Raw genomic sequence first — 19,928 nt, forward strand, 5'->3', positions numbered from 1 at the left:
ACCCTCACAAGAGCATGTAGGCTAAAAAGTTGTCCAAGCACAGACATCCTAATAATATTGCTCCTCTGCTGCCTCTTTTCTTCTCTTGCCCTTCAGGAGTTAGGTGGCCATGGGAAATCGCAGGGACTTCACAAGACACACAACTCCTACAGAATCAAAGTCAACACTGGTGTGTGGAGGTGTTCACCGGTCAGGAGCTCCTCGCAGAGGAGGGACACCTGGCCTCACACTGTGCCCACCAGGTGAAAGGACAGACTGATGGAAGCCTAAGGGCTGTGGACAACTCCCCTCCTGCACTAGGCAAACCCCACCCCGCCCCTTCTGTCTTCTGGATCAGCCAACAGAATCAGAATCTGAGATCTGGTACTGCGAGGTTAGGGACCATTTCCAAAGCCAGCAAACTCGTAGGCAGTACAACTACAATTTTAACCTGCCTAATTCATGGTGAAAATTAATTAGAAGCAAAAGATCCAATTTGGAAGTTGTCTACCAAGATTCTTTCTCAACACAACATTTAGAGAGCTCAGAGGTCAATCAATCCTCAACAAACCCAACAAACTACTCCAATTAATGAATTGCCTTAAGAGCTACTTCCTCAGTAAGCAAAGAGCAGCCCTCTATGATAAACAACACAAAATTTAACAACTTACAAATATTCTCCGCATATCTATTCACCTTGCCATCCTACCCCGGTATCAGCCTTGGAAACTATGGCCCACGTCTTACAACTGTTCAATAACTTAGTTTTCCTTTACTTGGCAAAGAAAGAAATGTCAGTGTATCAAAAGATGGCCTAGTCAGCCATCACTGCAAAGAGAGGCCCATTGGACTTGCAAACTTTATATGCCCCAGTACAGGGGAACGCCAGGGCCAAAAAGGGGGAGTGGGTGGGTAGGGGATTGGGGGGGTGGGTATGGGGGACTTTTGGGATAGCATTGAAAATGTAAACGAGGAAAATACCTAATAAAAAATAAATTAAAAAAAAAAAGAAAGAAATGTCAGAAAAAAAAATCTGAGGTGATTTAGATTAGAAATAAACTTCAAATATTAACCTATTTGTTCTGAAGGAAAAAAATTGATAGACTGTTAAATTAACTACAAGCGAAAGAAACCAAACTCAGTTCCGGTCTTTGTTGATGAGAAAACACTGTATTTTGTCTCCCTATTAAAATGTCACTTTCCTTGCCCATGGTACCTAATCAAGTCCATACAAGAAACCCCATAGAAGCCTGGCATGGTGGTGCACGCCTTTAATCCCAGCACTTGGGAGGCAGAGGCAAGCGGATTTCTGAGTTCAAGGCCAGCCTGGTCTACAGAGTGAGTTCCAGAATAGCCAGGGCTACACAGAGAAACCCTGTCTTTCCCATTCCTTGAACCAGGAAGCACAGACTGAAGTGACTTGCCTGGAGTCACACAGTCAATAAACATCCCATCCCCAGTGTCCTGCTCTTTACTGGTTTTGGCTCTTGCCCTTGTCTCCAAAGTCTCAGCTGACAGCCAGGAGCGTTCTTGCCCCCTGCCCACTAGCACTCGAGCTCTCTCTCTCTCTCTCGCTCTCTCTCTCTCTCTCTCTCACACACACACACACACACACACACACACACACACACAGAGAGAGAGAGAGAGAGAGAGAGAAGCATAGAGAGAGAGAGAGAGAGAGAGAGAGAGAGAGAGAGAGAGAGAAGCATAGAGCAGATCCCTCAGTCAAGCTGAGTGGCTGGCCTCTCACCTTCCCCCAGAGTTATCAAGTCCAGAGCAGCTTTCCTTCCTGTTACCCTAAAAGCCTGGTTCAGGCTGTCAGTGAGGTGAGGGTAAATGACCAAGTGACCAGATCGAAGGGCACTGCAGAACTTCACTGTTTGTTCTTGAGGGGCCTTACTTTGTAACTTGGGTTGTCCTGGAACTCAATAGGTAGCTGAGACACATTGAACACATTAGCAGTTCGCCTCATAGGTGCTGGGGTATGCCCAGCTAGCAAGTCATTTCTTAGGAGAATGCATCATACAAATGACACTCAAGACCTGAGAATGCCTTTCTTGTCACCACCATCACAGGTTCCTAAAAGGGTGAGCCCTGACTGAACAGGACTCTCACACCTGAGACCTGAAAGGGAGCAGCAGGAATCAGGACAGGGTCACTGTAACACACTACCAACCACCTTTCAAAGATCTCCTCGGAAGGGACACTCTGCTCCCCAGTACTGTTTTGGGGTACCATACAATGTACTGGGGTGCACTGGGCATCCCCATATTCTATCTGTGGCTCTTGGCTTTGTCCCACCTGGAGCTCCCCCAGTTAGCTTCCATGGCCGTGGTCTTTTACACAAGAATAGAGAAGCAGTCCGGCCATTCATTCACTTCCATTTCTCCTCTGCAAAGCCCTAGGAGTGTGTAATCCTTCCCCAGGGAAAATCATGGAGTCCGTGCTTTACTTACTGTGTGTGTAAGGCACCAAACAGCACTTAGCACTCATTCGAAAGAAGCCTGAGCTTTGTCTGTTCTAGCTTTCTAACTCTCAGCATTAAAACAAAAGGACCGGGACTGGAGAAATGGCTCAGCGATCAAGAATGCAAACGCAATGCTCTTAATCAAGAGGAACCTGGGTTCAGAGTTGGCACAGACAGGCAACTCACAGTATAAACAGACAGCGTAAGAAAGAGTGGTGTCCCAAGCAAAGGACGGGCAGTGCCCTGACATGCACTCAACCACGAGGACCTCCCACATCACCAGGCATCCCCGTCGGGACACCCATGCGTTCAGTGCGCTTTGAGTATCTGCACAGCTCTCTGCTTCCACTCAAGCCCAAGAGCTGAAGAGGCAAGGCCATGGTGGACAGCTACTTGGAGTCTACAAAGCAACAATGAAGTGTGGAGCTGGACAGGGCTGAACATCACCTAATTGATGGGGCAGCCTTGTTCTCGATCGTACCCTGAAGCAAGACAAGAGTGTGCTCACTCAGGAAAGCAGGTAGGCAAAGAGTGAAGGGCATACACTCTGGAGTTGATCAGAAAGTCTACACTGAAGGCCTTCAGCAACCAGCCTGCCAGCAACATTCCCAAAAGCGGAAAAGCAAATTCCTTTCAGGATAGAGAAAACAAGTGCCCACGCCTGACAACTAGTACCCCTAGCCATGGCCCTGCTGGACCCCTGACCATGGCCCTGCTGGACCCCTGACCATGGCCCTGCTGGACCACTAACCATGGTCCTGCTAGACTCTCAGTCACAGCCTGCTAGACTCTAACCATCCTCTCTCCATCAGGAGAGAGTGTCTCATTATGGTCATTCTTCCTTTAACCCTAAACCATCCCAGAACTAAAGACAACAAGTGTGCCAGTCCCTGAATCCGCTTCCTCAGGAAACTGCCTACTTGGCAAGACTTTCTACCTCCACTTCCAAGGTCACCCATACCTCACTAGGCAAAGTGAATTTATTATTTAAAATTACATATAAACAGCAAAAAGAAAATCTAAGACATTACAATGGATTCTTAATTCAGTTGGTAATGCTTCAAAACTTAGATGTCAACTCCTAGATCAATTTTGGGATTCCCAATCATTTCTGAAGAGTAGATGAACTTCTGAGACACCCACAACAGAAAGCCAGGAACCCACACTGGGAATATGGAACTGTCTCCGCTAATCACTGCGCCTGGCTTTCTGAGGTTTATTTCAGGACCTGGAGCAGTGGCTGCCGTACTGCTCAGCCAGCACGCATTATCTAAACAGTTCCCAGAAATACCCAGCCAGCTAAAGCGCTTCCCCAATAGACTTGTTCCCTGTTTCCAAAAGTCTGCGTGAGGCAGAAAGCTGAGAAAAAGAAAAGAGACCATTCTGTATAATGATTCGATTTTCCAGTTTGGGTTTTTATCCTCTGTAACGGAGCAACATTTTGCACTGGCGCAAAGCCAGCAAATGACTAGGAGAACCGGGAGATGGCATCATCTGCCACAGCACAGCAACCTGTAATTCCTTGCATTGTCACAATTCACTCCTCCCAGGCCCCATCCCCAGCTGCCCCCCCCCAAATCAGGCCCCTACTCTGCAAAACCATATAGTTGCCATTCACACCGTTAAAATGAGCCAGTTCTAAGCCCAAGGCCCCAAACACTCATGGTCCAGGTATCAGGGCAGGCCCTGGCAGCATCAGCATCACCCAAAGGGAGCAACAGGGGTCCTACACAACTGCCTGTGTCTACGCAGCACTGGCTAAAACGTGGGTGCTCTATAAATAACTTGCTGCTACTAGGGTGTCTGGGGCAGCCACATACCTCACAGCACACAAAAATGCTAATGTTCACATCAATGTTGCTGCTTCCCAACAGTGTTTAGGATCTGATATCATCTATCCATAACTCAAGAGCTCACTACATTACAAGATTAACAGTGTTAAAATATATAAACATGTGTGTGTCACATCTCTCTCTGTCACACACATATACACAAACTTACCTGTCCATACGAAAGAAAGGATCTAACAACATGGTCAAAATATATTGTATACAAAGAAAAGTAAATAAATCTTTAAAAAGAGAGAGAGGTTGAGAGAGAGAGAGTAATCATGACAGCTTATTTCCACATCCAATCAAACAACACCCCAGGTTTCTCCCTTATGATACCATGGCCAGTGATGACACGATCACACATCTCCAGAAAAAACCAAATCCACAGTCTCAGCATTACAAAAGAAATCAACCGATTAATAAGATTAAAAAGAAAAACATCACAGGTGCCCCAGTGGAACCTAAGGAAGGCTTTTTACTAATAAACTATGACATGGCATTTTTTTTTTTAAAAAAAGCCTAATTATAACATGCAGTGAGAGGCAGCAAGGTCAAAATTTGACACAAAGCCGAGAAAAAGCAACTCCTCTTTGCTGTTTACAAAGGTGAAGAGCCTGAAGAGAAGCCGGCATGAAGGAGATACCCCTAGTGCTACCCAGCCATACCTACAAACCGTTAAACAGCGAGTTCTGTACTGTCGATGTCTTGCCAGTGTAAGAAGATGCACAGCTAAACACTGGTTATTTTCTAGCAATCTATTCCAAAAAAGAAAAGGTGTGGTCCTGTTATCCAGGAGTTTCTAGATTTCATCAAACTCGACTTCCTTCCAGAAGAGCTGAATAAGAGAAAACTTTTGCCTAGCTCTCACATTCGTATTTCCTCAAGGCCAGAATGCTGAGAGAGAGAGCACCCTAAAGGTGGTCAGCACAGGCTGCCCCTTGTCGGCTGACAGGTCATTCCAGAGTCTGCTGCCTTTAACAATGGAAACCACTGTCTCCCGTGGATGCTCAGCCTGGCCTGCAAGTAAACATTACTGTAAGAAACAATTTCGTTTCCCCATTAGTTTATCTGTCATGTTAGCAGTAGCCTCCTAACATACTTGGCACTCACCCATACGGAGCTGACTTTGGAAACAACCTGCTGGGTCCTACTTACAGTTAAGTCAACTTCAAGAAAGAGTTGGCTTAAAATTGTTCTGAATGAGTAGAGTTCTTGCCCAGCACACACAAAGCCCTGGGTTCAATCCCAGGGACACACAAAATCTACTATACTAGCAGCCCATACTGGCAACCCTGGCACACAGGGGGATGAGTCAGAAGTTCAAGGTCATCGTCTGCTACATAGCAAGTTCCAGGTCAGCCTGGGAACATCCAACTGCATCTAAATTTAAGATAATAAGAATAATAATAATAAACCTTCAAAAGTAAACTACATTTGGTGAAAACTTACTGAAGACGTGCGTGATTACACTCCAGTAAATTCAGTTGGTGTAAACGGTGAGCCATGACAGTAAATGTATATCAATAGCATATTTGCTCAAATGGAAGCATAGGTAATCCAAATAGATTCCTAAGGACACTCAGGTAGTAACTAATGATACCTAAATCTGTTTCTAGTCATTGAGCTTCTAAGAGAAAAAAAGAGCCACTGAAGTACATCAAGGTTTCCAACGCGTGTTAATTATTCAGTCACCTAATTAAACCAAAAAGGGTCAGTTAGTCTTATGCAAATAGCCTCCAAACCAAGCCTAACTGCACGGGGAAATATTCTGCATCTGTGATCCATAAACACCTTGGTGTGTGCAGCTCTGCACAGTGCTCCTCCCCCCGACTACAGGGAGCAAGGACTGAGCCTTGGGATTCCTCAGCCTCAAGCATGCATCCACAGCTCCAAGCATGCATCCAGCAATTGTGCACACACAGCATTCACACATACAAAGTGATGAGCGCACACACAGCAAGCTTGTACATATAACAAGCCTGCTTGTACATACACACAGCGAGCTTGCATCCACAGCAAGCATGTAGCATGCTTTTCCCGGGCCACAGAGAACCACAGAAGCCTCCTGGAAAAAGCACTCCTCTGAAAAGGCACACACAGGCCACAATGCCCCAGTTCCAAAACTGCCTATGGCCCCTTAAGTAAAAATAGTTCTGCTGTAGTGCCATACAAATTTCAAAACATCTATTTTGTAAATGTAAATATTACACAAAAATTAATGGGATTCTTATTAATATTCATTTTCAGCTTTCCATAAATCTGTTGTTTTTTAAGCAACACACAGCAGTTCTCTCAAACATAAATATCAAATTTACAAAATCAAAGCGGCATGAGTCACAAAATAAGGCTCAGAATGCAGGGCTCCAGGACCTGGGCAGCGACAGCTGGACACAGCAATAGCAAAAAAAAAAAAAAAAAAAACCAAAACCAAAACAAAAAAAAAAACCAGTAATAGGCCAATAGGCCACCTCCCTAAACCTGCCGTGACCCAAGTGCATCTGAGCTGCTCCCAGAACAAGCTGGGAAATTTCATAGACCCAGAAAAATTTTAAGTCACCCCTGCTGGGAAAAGACAGGGTTAAATAATAGAAAGGATTGTGTTCTAGGTTTGCCGATTGCGACAGTAACATTGGTGTACAGCCTAGGGAATCGATGCTGCTGTCCTATCAGAAGTCACCCTTGCACATACACCAGCCCAAATTATAAAGGAATATATGCTCCATTAATAAAAGAAACAGAACTGAAAACAACACCCCTGTTACACTGATTTCTTTATAAGGTGACTGTGTGCGGTAAGATTACTAAACCTTCCTGCAGCTAGTCCTGTATTTTTCAAATTAGTTCTCAGAGCAGAATTACTGGTATTCTCGGAGCACACTGAAGACGTTACTCTCTCGGCTTCAGTGAGGAAGCAGGATATTGGTTAGAGTGCACTGGTTAATGTGTGCTCTGGATTATACCCATACCCAGGACACATTTCTCACACGATGCGATGCTGACAAAAATACAGTGACCAAAAGCCTGGCCAAAAATGCATCCTTAACTGCAGACAGACAAAACCAAAAGGAAAATAGGAGAAAGGTTATTTCCAGTTAGAATAAAGGGAAGAGCATGTGCCAGGAATAAACCCGACTTAATATTAATGTGAGTTTAATTTTCTACTCGCTGTCTTAAAACTATTATAAAAATAGTCAAATTAAGTAATAGAAAAAAAATCAAGGTACCTAACATAACTGATTTTGAGTTACAAATATTTTCATCCCATACAACACACATACACACAAACACATACACACACACACACACACACAAACCCTACATTTTTTATATGGGGGGGGGGTGTTTTTATTTCTTAAATAACAGGCCTTTTTGTATGAGCCATGGCTACTAAATTCACCCAACCAGATAACAGTCATCTATACCTAGGCAAATATATAAATGTAGGCCATCGTGGCGTCTTGATAAGATCTGAAGTACCAAGCAACCTAAGGTTTGTGGAAGAGGGGATGGACCAACCTTATAAGACACTGTATCTTAGCTTCATTTTAAGAAATAAGGAAGAATCCTGGGGCTTCCTGCCTTGTAACCCTAAACTAGCTTACACTTTACTATATCTATAAACTAAAAATAAAATAACATACACAGAATTCAAGACAAATGTATACTTACTGAAAGTTTACGTATGTGAGCAGTCCTTAGGACTCCTTTTGAGACTGGCTCTATCTAAATACTTACATTTTTTTAAAAAATCATAAACTGGCTTGTTTCAATCTTTAAAAGACCTCTCTCAACAACAAGCAGGTTTTATTCCCAGTAACCAAAAAAAAAAAAAAAAATTGCCATCCAACACAAACCATTTGCTTAAAATCAAAAATGAAACTAAATGTATTAAAAGCCAAAAAAAGATTTATTTTTCCATTATTTAATATGAGTTTGTAATTTATGACCTATACCCTGGCATAATTTAATAATGTGGACAAGTGACTACCTAACACAGCTATCATAACAAATACTAAATAATACTGTCCTTCCAAAAGCAAAACAAAAGGAAAAAATAAAAGTATGAAAAGAAACAATCTACATGTTACCGGTAAGGTAACTAAGAGAAATCTGTGAATTGAGGTCATATGTCTGCCCTTTTTTTCTCTGAGATAAAAAAAGCTATTCCCAAGGGCCACCAAGGCTATAAAGGATACACTCTCATTCCAAGAAAACAAAAAATACTTACAATGATTTGTACCATTAAGAAATAATGCTCTAAAGTAACAGGAACCTACATCTGCTTCTAGTTTCCTCCCTTTATAGCTTACAAAGATGAGAAGTTTTAATTATTACATGGACTTCTCTTTCTGTGGGTCGAAAACAAAAATTGAAACCCCAAGTTTTCCATCTAGAACAGGGAAATATTTTTTATTAAAGTAGAACTCCGTGACCCGTGTAGACTTGGAAGCAGCAGATATCAGGTGCCAAGTCAACCAGGTCTCTCCTCAAATCCACAGTTAATTGTAAAGCACACCTCCCTAAAAAAAATGAGCTAAATTAAAAACAAACAAACAAATAAACCACTGCTATTCTCTTCTAACAGATAAGAAAACATCACAGCATTAAGATGTGAATAGAAGAAAAATTATTTGGAAGAAACAGTACCCAGTAGAACTTGCCTTAAATATTCTTGCTCTAATTCAAAAGCAGTTTGAATAAAGCTCACATTACTTAGCCTAACAAAATAGGAGAAAAAGGGGGGCATTTCTATATGCTACAAATCAAAAGAAGATATGTGCTTTAGCATTTCAAAGAAATATTCATTGCCTCTTTTGGTCAATTGTTCTCTACAAAAATTCGTTTTGTTTCACAGATTTTGGAACACCAGTTCTAAGCAGCACTCCTCGTCCACATGACCATCTTAAAATGGTCGCAATTATGAGAACACAAATCACTAAAAATGCAGAGCTTTATTCTGGCTCTAAGCTAATTAAGAATCACCAATTATATAGCTTTCTTCTGATTTTTAGATAATTAAATATCAGTAAGAAATGTTATAGCGTTTCAGAATACTGAAATCTTAATGCGTTAAACTGTAAACTGGTAGTATTAAAATATATTCAATTAGATCTATAAAAAGCAGACTTTTATAAAAAGCTTGACAAAGCCCAAACTGGTCCAGTCTTTGCATTAATTATATCCCAATACTCCTATCTTCAGTCCACAATTAAAGCCCACGATAAATGTAATGTTCATATTGTAAGATTTGTCATCGAAGACCCAAGTTTTATAAATGCCCAATACTGGACAACAGCATGTTTCTCTGTATTCAATCCTCTATTACTAACTATGATTCATAACAATTTAAGCTCTAAATAGTATTCAATCTTCCATCTGCTTGGAATAGAGTTCAGTTATTATTTGTGTCAGGAATTTTTGTGACTGTACTGCTCCGCACTTCTATTTACATCAGCAGTGCTAAATGCCCAATGGTGAGAGGGGAGCCAATCAGATGGCAGATTAGATGTCAACTCAGAGGCAGCTGTCTGGAGACTATTACAGCCAGTTTACCTCCACAATTCAAATTCCAAACCTTGCAAAGGAGAGATCAAGTCAGTCTTTAGGCTCAGCCTACTAGCAAGAAACAGCCAGAGCGCAAGACACTTCCTAACAACGCTGTAGGACTTGGGAGACAGCAAAATCAAGAAAATCCACACAAATACGATCCACAACGACCCATTTTCTCTGGCCTACTACCTTACTAGGTTTGCTGAAAAAAAAAAAGGAAAACCTAACCCATGATCAAAATAAGTTCCATCGATCCGGAATCTATTCCTTCAACATCGCCTCCCGGTTGAAGGTGACTCCTTCCAAGGAGCCCTTAGCCCCATAATGGATCTCTCCCCAGCTATTCTTAGGAACGAATCGATGTTATTTTACAATATTTCGCCTCCGCCTCGTTGTAAATCTGGGTCTTATTCTTGCTGGTAAACATCCAAACTCCACCAGCCACGGCTGTCACAAAGCTAACCTCGTCCCCCCCCCCCACCCCCCCCCACCCGTGCCTCCTCGCAAGGGGAATGGGAAACCGACTGGGGCCCGGAGAGAGAAAGTTCCTCTCTCCCCGCGCCCACTCAGGGCACACCGTGGGCGCCGGCGGAGTCAAGCCGGGCCCCGGAGCCCGCTGCCCCGAGAGCCCTCCCCGGGCGGGCGCGGCCTGGGACACCGAGGTCCCGTCCCGGGCCTGGCACGGGCGCGCAGCGCGCAGCGAGGGCGCGGGGCACCCCGGCTCCCCAGCCCCGCCAGCTCCGGCCCCGGTCCGGCGGCGCCGCGCCCCCGCCACCCCCGCCAACCGCCGGGAAAAGTACCAGGCGAAGAAAGAAAGTCGGGCTCGCGGCGCGAGGCCCGGGCGGAAGCAGGCCCGGCCGGGCGCGGGGGTTACCTGGGATCTGCCCATGGTCGGTCCGGGGGTGCCGGGGCTCATCGCCGGGTGACTCCTTTGTTGCGCGGCCGCCCAGGCCGGGCTGGCAGCGGCGTACTGGGCGCCTAGGTCCTTGCCCAAGCCCATGCCCGCGGCCGCCTGCTGGCCACCCGCCGCCGCCCCCGCCGCCGCCTGGGACTGGGGCTGCGACGGCGGCGGCGGCGCGCTGGAGCTGCTGTAGTCCGGGTAGCTACCGCCGTAGCTCCTCATCATGGGGCTGGGTGAGGTGAGCAGCTGGTTGAGGGTCGGTGTAGCCCCCGACGGGTGCTGGTTCTGGCCGGCGAAGCGCTGGAAGCCCCCCGCCGCCGCCGCCGCGCCGGCGGCCGCCTTGCTGAGGCTCGCGGCCCCGCCGCCCCCGGGGCCCATCATCATGCCGCCGCCCTGCTGCCGCGGGGAGCTCAGCACCCCGTACCCCGAGGACGAGCTCCCATAGCCGCCGCCACCGCCTCCTCCTGCTGCTGCTGCTGCTGCCGCCGCCGCCGCGGCCGCCGCCGCCACAGCTCCGGCTCCTGCTGCCGCTGCCGCTGCTCCTCCTGCTCCTCCTGCTCCTCCTCCTCCTCCACCTCCTCCGCTGCCTCCTCCTCCTCCGCCGCCGCCGCCGCCGCCGCCCGCGCCGGGCCGGCTGTAGCCCGGATAATGGTTGTACTGGCTGTTGGGGTACCCTTCGTGGGAGTTCTGCAGGGGGTCCATGCTGCTGGGGGCCCCGGCGGCGGCAGAGGCGGAGTGCATCATCCCCATCCCGGGGCTTTGTTGTCCGCCATGTTGATCAAAGCAAGGCCCAGCGCGGCCGCCGGGGCCGCCGCTAGCAGGGGCAGCGCTGCCATAGTAATTATTAAACTCCGAGACGGCCGCTGGGCCGCCGCCGCCGCCCCCGGGCACGGCGACCGACGCGGGCTGCTGCTGCGCGCCCAGGCCCGGGTGCTCATAGCGGCTGCCCGCCGGCTCCCCCATCTTGGGCGGCGCGTCGTCCTCGTCGCCCGGCTTGCTCAGCAGAGGCTGGCCCTGCGGGTCAGCCTGATTGCCCGCGACACTGTCCTTGGCGCCTCCATGTTGCGGCTGCTCCATGTCCGGGCCGGGCTGAGGCGCGCCGCCGCCCGCACCGCCCAGGCTGTTGTTGGCAGTGGGATGCTGCTGCTGCGGCGGTGGCGGCGGCTGCTGCTGCTGTGGCTGCGGCGGCTGCGGCTGCTGGAACTGGTTTAGCTGCTGCTGTAGTGCGTGGTGGTGGTGGAGGTGGTGGAGGTGGTGGGCATGGTGGTGGTGGTGGTGGTGGGCATGGTGGTGGTGGTGCTGCTGATGGGGCGGTGCAGCGGGGGCCTCGCCAACGGCTTTCAGTTTGTGGTTGGGGAGCAGCCCGGTCTCCATGGCCGAGCCGAGGCCCGCCGAGGAGGAAGAGGCCGCGACGGCGGCGGAGGAGGACAGCGCGGCGGCGCTTCCACCCTCCTTGAGAGCCGCCTCGGAGCCGCCGCTCTGCGCGCTGTTGGAGCTGGCGGCCGCCGCGGCGCTCGCGCTATGGGCCATGTTCAGGTCGTGACGGGGATGCAGGGGGTGGTGGTGCACATTATTCAGGCCTCCGTCGCCGCCCCCCAGGATGGGGCCCGGAGCCGCCACCGCGCCGCGCGCGCCCGTCTCCAGGTCCCGGGCCCCGGGCGCCGGCCGCGGCCCCGAGGGCGCCCGCCGCTCGCCGCTGCCCGCCCGCGCCCGCGCCGCCGCTGCTGCCCGCGCGGCCATGATCGCCGCGGCGTGGCGCGGCCGGGCGGGGTGGGGGGAGACAATGTCCCCACTCGCAGCCGGCCGCCCCTCCTGCGCGCATCCACGCGGCCCGCGGGGAAGCGCGGTGCCCTCCCCACCCCACCCCCCGCAGCCCCGGGCCGCCCGCCGGGGGCGCGCCTTTGCGCTCGGGGGCTCGCGCCCGCTACGGCCTGAACGGGCGGAAAGTTTTTTTAGTTCCGCTTGCAATGAAACTTTTCTCTCTCCCTCCCGCACTCTCGCTCGCTCTCTCTCTCTCTTTTTTTTTCCCTCTCTAACCCGGATATGGGGGGGGGGGGGAATGCACGACTTGCCTGAGCCTAATCGGGCCCAGCGCGGCGTGAGGGAGCCGAGCGAGCTGGAGCAACTATTATCCGCTTCTCTCCGAGGGCTGCTGCGCACTCGCAAAACGCGGACTGGACTCGGCCCGGGGCGCCGCCGCTGAGCGCACGTTCGCCCGCCCGCTCGCCCCGCTCACCCTGCTCGTCTCGCCCGGCCTGGCGCGGAGGACCCGGCCCGAGGGAGCGAGGGGGCGGGGGGGGGGGGGGAAACCGGCTGCCGGCGCTCGGGGCCCGAAGCTGCTCGGTCCCCTCGTGCCTCCGGTCTCCCTGCCAACCCGCGCGCGGCCCTGTGTTTGTTTTCACGTCTAAAGGGAGCGGTACGAAGGTGGAAAACGAGTCTGAAGAGCAGACAAAAGAGGGAGAAGGGGCTGGGAAGCAAAGTTGTCTGTTGGGCCTCAGAGGTGGCGAGGAGCCGGTGGAGAAGAGAAACACTAAGGCAGGCCGGGCAAAAGCACTCGGTCTCTCTCAGGAGTTATGTAATTTTTCACAACCTTGGCCTCTGCGCCTGAATTTCAGGCCATCGGCGTAATTCCCACAACTTCATCCAACTGAGAAATTATGAAAGACTTAAGTGAAGGTTAAGCAGCAAAGACTGCTGTGCCGTGTACACAGCAGGCGCTCAATAATTGCTTATGATTCACCACTCCGATCCCCAAGGTGATGTTTATATAACTCTTTTTAAAGGCACCGGAAGTAGGTATGAAAACTCCTAGCGTTCCCCATGGAGTATTTTTCTTATAATGCGTTTGGGTGTCCTCGAGTGTGTAGTGTTAGCTCCACACAGCATTCAGGGACGTTTAACCATTGGTGCAAAACCAGCGACAGCTAAGGTTTATCTTGGGTCTTCATAAATCTACCGGACGACTCTCATCATATTTCAGAGGTTAATGTGTGCAATTAACCCTCTTGATATGAGTTCACTTCTAAGTAATGGGAAACAAAACCAAATAGATGTATTTAATAAACATAAAATCAATAATAATGCAAACAGTCTAATCCCAAAGCAGAAATATGCAGTACTTGCCCAGTTTTTAAAAGGTGCCTGTTGTTTTAGCAGAATAATGTTTTACACACTATTATCATGGAGTAACTAGTCTCTGACTGCCTCTGGTATCCAGACTTCTTTACCTAAGCAACAGCTCAGTTATGCTAGGGGGGACTGATTTGTGTTGAGAGAACACATTTGAAACCAAAGCTTCCCAGAGGTCAGGCTGAAGGAATATGCTAGATTCCGGTGCACTGTACTTTTCCAAAATCATTCTTTAGCCGCTCGAAAAAACTAGTTTATGTCAATTGCCTTGGTTGTGTGCTAGGCCAAGTGTAAATATTTTACATGGCTAAACAGGAAATTCTAGATGTTGAGTGGGCTGTAGTAATGACTAAATGGAGAGAAGAGAAGAGAAGCAGGTATATATACCCAAGGGTCACTGTAGAGTATAGGGACCATGACCCTATAGAAACAGCTGGGTAGCAGGGAATATATCCATGTGTGTGACGGAATGACAGCCATAGGCCAGTTTATGACAAGTCATTCCTCAGGTTTTGCCAGACGCTACGTCTTCTTTTAACCGTGCCTTTTTGACATTTCCCCCCTCGAGCTTTTCTTTCTATATTTGAATATGTACTAATTATAGGGCTATACCACATTTTGGATTTTTAAAGTTTTTCATACACAAATAGAAATATATGCCTGTTTTGTGTATATGTCTATCGACATATTCTAAAATCAATTACATATTTATGCTTTTAGACATTTACAGCCAAACTAAATATATACATATAATCATAAATGTGCATGTTTTTTTTCAAACAAGTAGAATATATCAAAGTCAATTTAGACAAGCCATATGTTGTGACTTATTTTCACAACCATGCCTAAAAGAGAAAATGAGTCACCAAGTTCAGTTCTGGCCTATTTCTTAGAAATATTTTCTTTTTCATGTCAAAACCATGAAAGTAAAAGAAAGAAAGAGAGAGAGAGAGTAAAATCTCATTTAACCTCAAGTCAACTGAAAGAGTGGAACCAAGAGGCAATAAAATAGAGGCACCCAGCACCAGGAAATCAACCTGCTATAAAGGGCCACACATGCCACTTTTTCCTCCCCAGTGGCAGATGCCACACCCTAAAAGCAGACAGAAGGCACAGCAGCCTGCAGGAGTACAGGAGCACAAAGCACACAGGACTTGGTTTTGTCTTTCCACAGAGAACACTAAACTGTCTTTTAAAACACATCTTTGCTGAAGATAAATCATGGACTCCTCGGTATTCAACTTCCCAGCACACCTCCTTGGGAAAACATAACTAAAGTGTCCCGTTTCCAGTCAACCCCCAGTGCTTGATAAAGAAAATGCCAGTTGTCAAGGCGGGGGGGGGGGGGGACGGGGGTGTAGTCGGGGTCTGTTATAAAATAATGAAACAAGCCCACGACTCAGCAAAGCAGTCTCAGCCCTAGTGTATTTCCTTGGCCTGAACCGTCCTACATGGCAGCTCAGCCTTGTGTCTTTCTGTGTGGTAGAGCGATAAAAACCTCCGCCTTGGGTTTGCCTTAATCTTACACCTCTTGTGCCTAAATTTCAAACCCTAATGACACTTGTGTTTCTACTGCCACCACAAAGAAGCCTTGGTTGGGGGGGCGGCTGCTCGTGGCCTTGGCCATGCAGTGGTCCCCAGCCAACCTCCCACCCACAGGGTTCTCCTCAAGCCCTTCGTGTGGAGCCAGAGGGTTACCCATTATTTTGTTAAACATGCCCTTCTATTACAAAAGGTTTTCTTTTCCCCACTCTGACTATATGGAAATATTAATATTCAAATACCACGCTTTTTGAATAAGTTTTAGAGCGCTCAATGAAAGGTCCTTCAACTTGCCCACTGAACGAGAATTGAGCCAGATGGTAGTTTAAGAACCCCACAGTTTTGTTCTTTTTCCTCTCCAAGGCCAGGCGCACTGTTTGCTCTCGGATTAGCCCGTTTTACTATTCTCCTTATTTACCCAGTGACTGAAGCCATCACGATTCACTCCCGGCATATTTCTCAGTATTCTCTCTGTAATTTGGAAGCAATTTGGAATAAAGCCCTGTCAAGGTTTTACAAATAAGAACTATTAAAGAATAAGGCTTTGGATACTTGCTTTCCTTTTAGATTTATGAGCAATGCGATGAATGGGGCTAATGGGATTTCCCTACTGATCTTGGTCAGGGACTTTAAAAAGCACTAAACAATTGTCCTATTCACATCTCAGATTTAGACGTTAGCAGTGAATAACTCTGAGTCGGTGCTGGATATGGGCTCTACAGCAGTCGGATTGGAAATAGTTATGCAAATTATCACTGGCCTGTAAATTCAGAATGCTAAACAATTAGGTAGTGGGAGGAGGGAATTGAGAGGGACAGACAGGAATAGGCAACAAATATTTTAAAACGATTTGACCAGCAGCAGGAGTGTTATATTTGTTGAGGAGATTAAAGCAGGCACAGTCAACGGTCTGGGGATAAGTTACACTTGATCGTTCAACAGACTTGCCTGGAATCTGCTTCAGGAAGCATCCAGAAAAGAAAACCTTGTTACCTTGGCCCAGTCCTGAATAGGGATCAACTATGAACATTTGTACCAAAATCCACTGGATTCAGCCCTTTCATGTTCCAGAGGACTTGACTGGTGAAGAAATTTCCTCACCCAAGGGCACCTAACTCAATTGTTCCTGGTAGTCAGCCTCTACCAGGGATCTAACCATCTACACAGCTCCTAGGACACTAAGACTAAGTTTATCATTAGGCAAGTACAGAGTGTCTCCAAAGGCCCTGGGAACACAGTGGTAGCTGTGAACCATATGAAGGTACACCTTACTGCATTTTAATGCATTGTGCTTTATCAGCTCTCTACATTTTGATTGATGTGTAATAAATATTTTTATGGCAGCCTAGTGTGTAACTGTTGTTGTAACTGTTGTATAACGTACATGTCCGCCTTCGTTCCTTTTACCATTGTTGAGAATGACAGAGTATTACTAGTGATTTCCAACATTTGCTTCGTGCCAGGAGTACTGGCAAATGCCTATTGCCCCAACTGCTGGGGAAGCTGAAGTCAAAGAATCACAAGATTGAAGCAACTTCAGTAAGACCCTGTCTGAAAGATTTAAAAAGGCTGGCAATATAGCTTGGTGGTAGAGTGCATGCCTACCATGTTCAAGGCTCTGGGTTCAAGCCCCATTACTAGAAAAGCAATGTGTATATTCTTTCGTTGATTGGTACTGTCATTCAAACGACTCCCATCATCCATGAGCTGCAGCTTGTGTTGAGTCACTTTATAAATTACTGTAATTCCTCAAAAATAAATACTTGGCTAGTAAACATATTTGATGTAATGCATAATAACTTCTTATACAAGAGGGAGTCATTTGGGAGTCCAATAAACTCCTTTTTTTTTTTCCAGAGGAGTTTCTGTGACTTAATCTAAGGGCCTTCCCTGTCTTTTTCACAGGTGTCATTAATTGCTTTATAGTACATATGGACCTTGAAAATAAAGCTATTTTTCAAGCCATTCGTTTCAAAACTGAATTCCAAATTGGCCATGTGCACTAATGTGATGCATTCCTCATCTCTCACTGTTGATATTCACTTGCTTTGTGTCCAGTTCCATTGTGAAAAGCAATGGCCACCTTTAAAGAATACATTAGTAACAGGCTCCGGTTGTCCTGGTAAGTGCAGAGGGACTTAATTCTGCCTTTCTCTTACAGAAAGTGACATAATTTCACTGAGGAATTTCCCTCTCTATGCATACCCCCCCAAAATGTACGAGTTGTTAATTAAAAGGAATTGTTTCTCCACAAAACTTAATATTTCTCATTGCACTATATTATTCTAAGATGTAAAATTCTGTGACCTCTCTCCTGGATCTTCAGATGTGTCTTTAAAATTAAATTCCTTTCCTTTTAATTGTATGTGTCTGAGTGTTTTCTTTACATGTATATCTGTGCCCCGAATTTGTGCCTGGTGGCCAGGGAGTTCAGAAAAGGGTATTGGCCCTCCCCTCCCCTCCCCTCCCCTGGGAACTGGAGTTATACATGGTTATGAGCCTCCACACTGGTGCTGAGAATCAAACCAGGTCCTCTGGACGAGCATCCAGGGCTCTGAGACATCTCTCCAATCCCTAGATGAGTTTTAAGCTGCTGGTCTTTACAGGGTAGGTGAGCATCTGTCCAAAGGGATATGAGTGCTATAAGATGCCTCTCCCTGAGTATAAACCATGAGGAATGTCCAGCCAAACCCATTCCATCTTAACCCAAGGGGTAGCTGGTCTCTAAACTGAGGCAGCCCGGAGGCCACCGGTGAAAGCAATAAAGAGAAATAACTGACTGTACCTGCTCAACATTAGCCAGATGATCATGCAAACAAACGTAATTGCCAAGCGATGACAGCTGGAGAAAGAAAGGTTCAAGGCACTGGGAGGGCATTAATTATGGTCACTAGTGGCATCTGGGCTGTGAGACTGTTTCCCTGAAAGCCTGGGCTGACCATTTTAAAACAAGGTGAAATCAAAGGGACCGGTTGCTTCCAGGTGTGGCAGGCACACTTGGTCCATCAGGCCTAATTGCATCAGTGTTTTTATCTTAACAGCAGGGAGAAGTACCTGGAGACTGTTAGCAAGGTTGGGGATGGGGCACTGACCATAGGATGAAAGCAGGAAAGCAAGAACTGCTGTGAAGACAGCAGCACCTGTAGAGCCAGAGCTAGATTCGAGATCAGGTCCCAGGAGACCAGGCTCAGGCTTCTCAGGCTACCAAGTCCTGCCCATGCCCGCCAAGATCCGCTGATGCTCCCAGCATCTTCTGATGGTGAGAAATAATCAAAGAGGCTCATAGATGTTAGTTCCTCTCGCCAGGCATTGTGGTGTGTTCATTAGGTTTCAGTCACCCTGACACAAACCAAAGTTATTATGGAAGAGGGAAATCCAACTGAAAACCCTCTACTTCATCTCCTACCTCCAGATTCCTGTCTTCAGTTCCCACCTTGTCTTAACCCCCATGATGAACTACAACTGGAAATGGAAATGAACCTATGTTTTTTCTCCCCAAGCTGGCTTTTGGCAGGATGACCTATCACAGGAATTAAAAACAAACAGCAGGACATAATTAGTTGATTTTGTCAAGTGTCGGGGTGCTCCCCTTTAATCCCAGCATTCAGGAGGTAGGGCCAGGTGGATCTATATGAGTTTAAGGCCATTCTGGCCATAGAGGGTTCTAGGCCAGCCAGAACTGCATAGTGACACTCTGCCTTAATAACAACAATAATTTTATTTTGATGTTTGCTTGACTAAAACCTGGATACAGCATCTCCAAAAGTCAATATGATACACATGTGCTTTCTACATGTAATAGACCCCAAGGTCTGTTCTTTTTAAATGAATTCACGGGGCCCCATTTACACTGGGGCCTGGTGTGATCCCTAGGCTAAAAACAAAAGCCATGATAAACATTTTTTAACTCTGGCTCTAGGATTAAATGTAGGACCTACTTTGGCGGGAAACACCAGATTTAGAATTTAGACTTCTTTGTAAATGGCTCTCCAACGTGGGGCAGAGTTCAAGTAAGAAATGAAAGATAGTTAGATGAGCCAGGGAAGACCATGGGAGTAGATATAAGTGAACTGACCCCAAAGATCAGCCCTTTAGCGAGCAGGTTGTTCACTAATTGAGACCAAGGAGGTGAGTGGGGACTATGGTTCACCCTGATTACAACTCTGGCGTCCTGGCATGGGACAGAGGCCACCAGAGAGAGGTGCGTCTTTGTCTCTTCTTCACAGAGGACTTCCCATGCTTAGTAGCTTTTAAGCAAGATAGTGAGAAATCAGCATTGATGATTTTAGAGACAGAATAAATAAGGAAGTAATCGGGTAGAAAGATAAGGCGTCTCAATTCTGGCTTTTTCCTGCTCTCTCTTCCTAGCCAAATCAACAACTTTAGAATTTTGGAGACTACTATGGAGCCCACCCTCACTCCATCCATCACTCCTACCCACTGCCCTCTACCCACCTGCCAGTGTTCTGCTAACTGACTCTGCTCACATAGACTCTAAACCTCACCGATAATTTGAAGTCTAGAGTGC

The 19,928-nt window shown here is 47.2% G+C and overlaps 1 protein-coding gene and 1 long non-coding RNA gene across 4 annotated transcripts in view; one reads left to right on the top strand and one right to left on the bottom strand.

Moving 5' to 3' along the window:
- Positions 1–12,989, bottom strand: part of Arid1b (AT-rich interaction domain 1B) — a 354,101-nt gene extending 341,112 nt beyond the window's left edge. Inside the window, exon 1 of one of the 3 annotated variants that reach the window (XM_029471378.2) lies at positions 10,703–12,556. In XM_029471378.2, the coding sequence (XP_029327238.2) occupies positions 10,703–12,469 (1,767 nt within the window). In that variant the 5' untranslated portion in view covers positions 12,470–12,556. Of the gene's footprint in view, positions 1–10,702; positions 12,557–12,801 lie in introns of those variants that run through there. The other 2 variants (XM_021186013.3, XM_085832859.1) reach the window with 2 other exon arrangements.
- A 62-nt stretch (positions 12,990–13,051) lies between these two features.
- Positions 13,052–17,253, top strand: LOC147000565 (uncharacterized). The gene is made up of 2 exons (XR_015045883.1): positions 13,052–13,525; positions 16,343–17,253. It is a non-coding gene; the product is annotated as an uncharacterized LOC147000565 (long non-coding RNA).
- The last annotated feature ends 2,675 nt before the right edge of the window (positions 17,254–19,928 follow it).

The sequence above is a fragment of the Mus caroli genome, unplaced genomic scaffold (assembly GCF_978045245.1).
Source record: "Mus caroli unplaced genomic scaffold, Mus_caroli_1 scaffold_18, whole genome shotgun sequence".
NCBI lineage: Eukaryota > Metazoa > Chordata > Mammalia > Rodentia > Muridae > Mus > Mus caroli.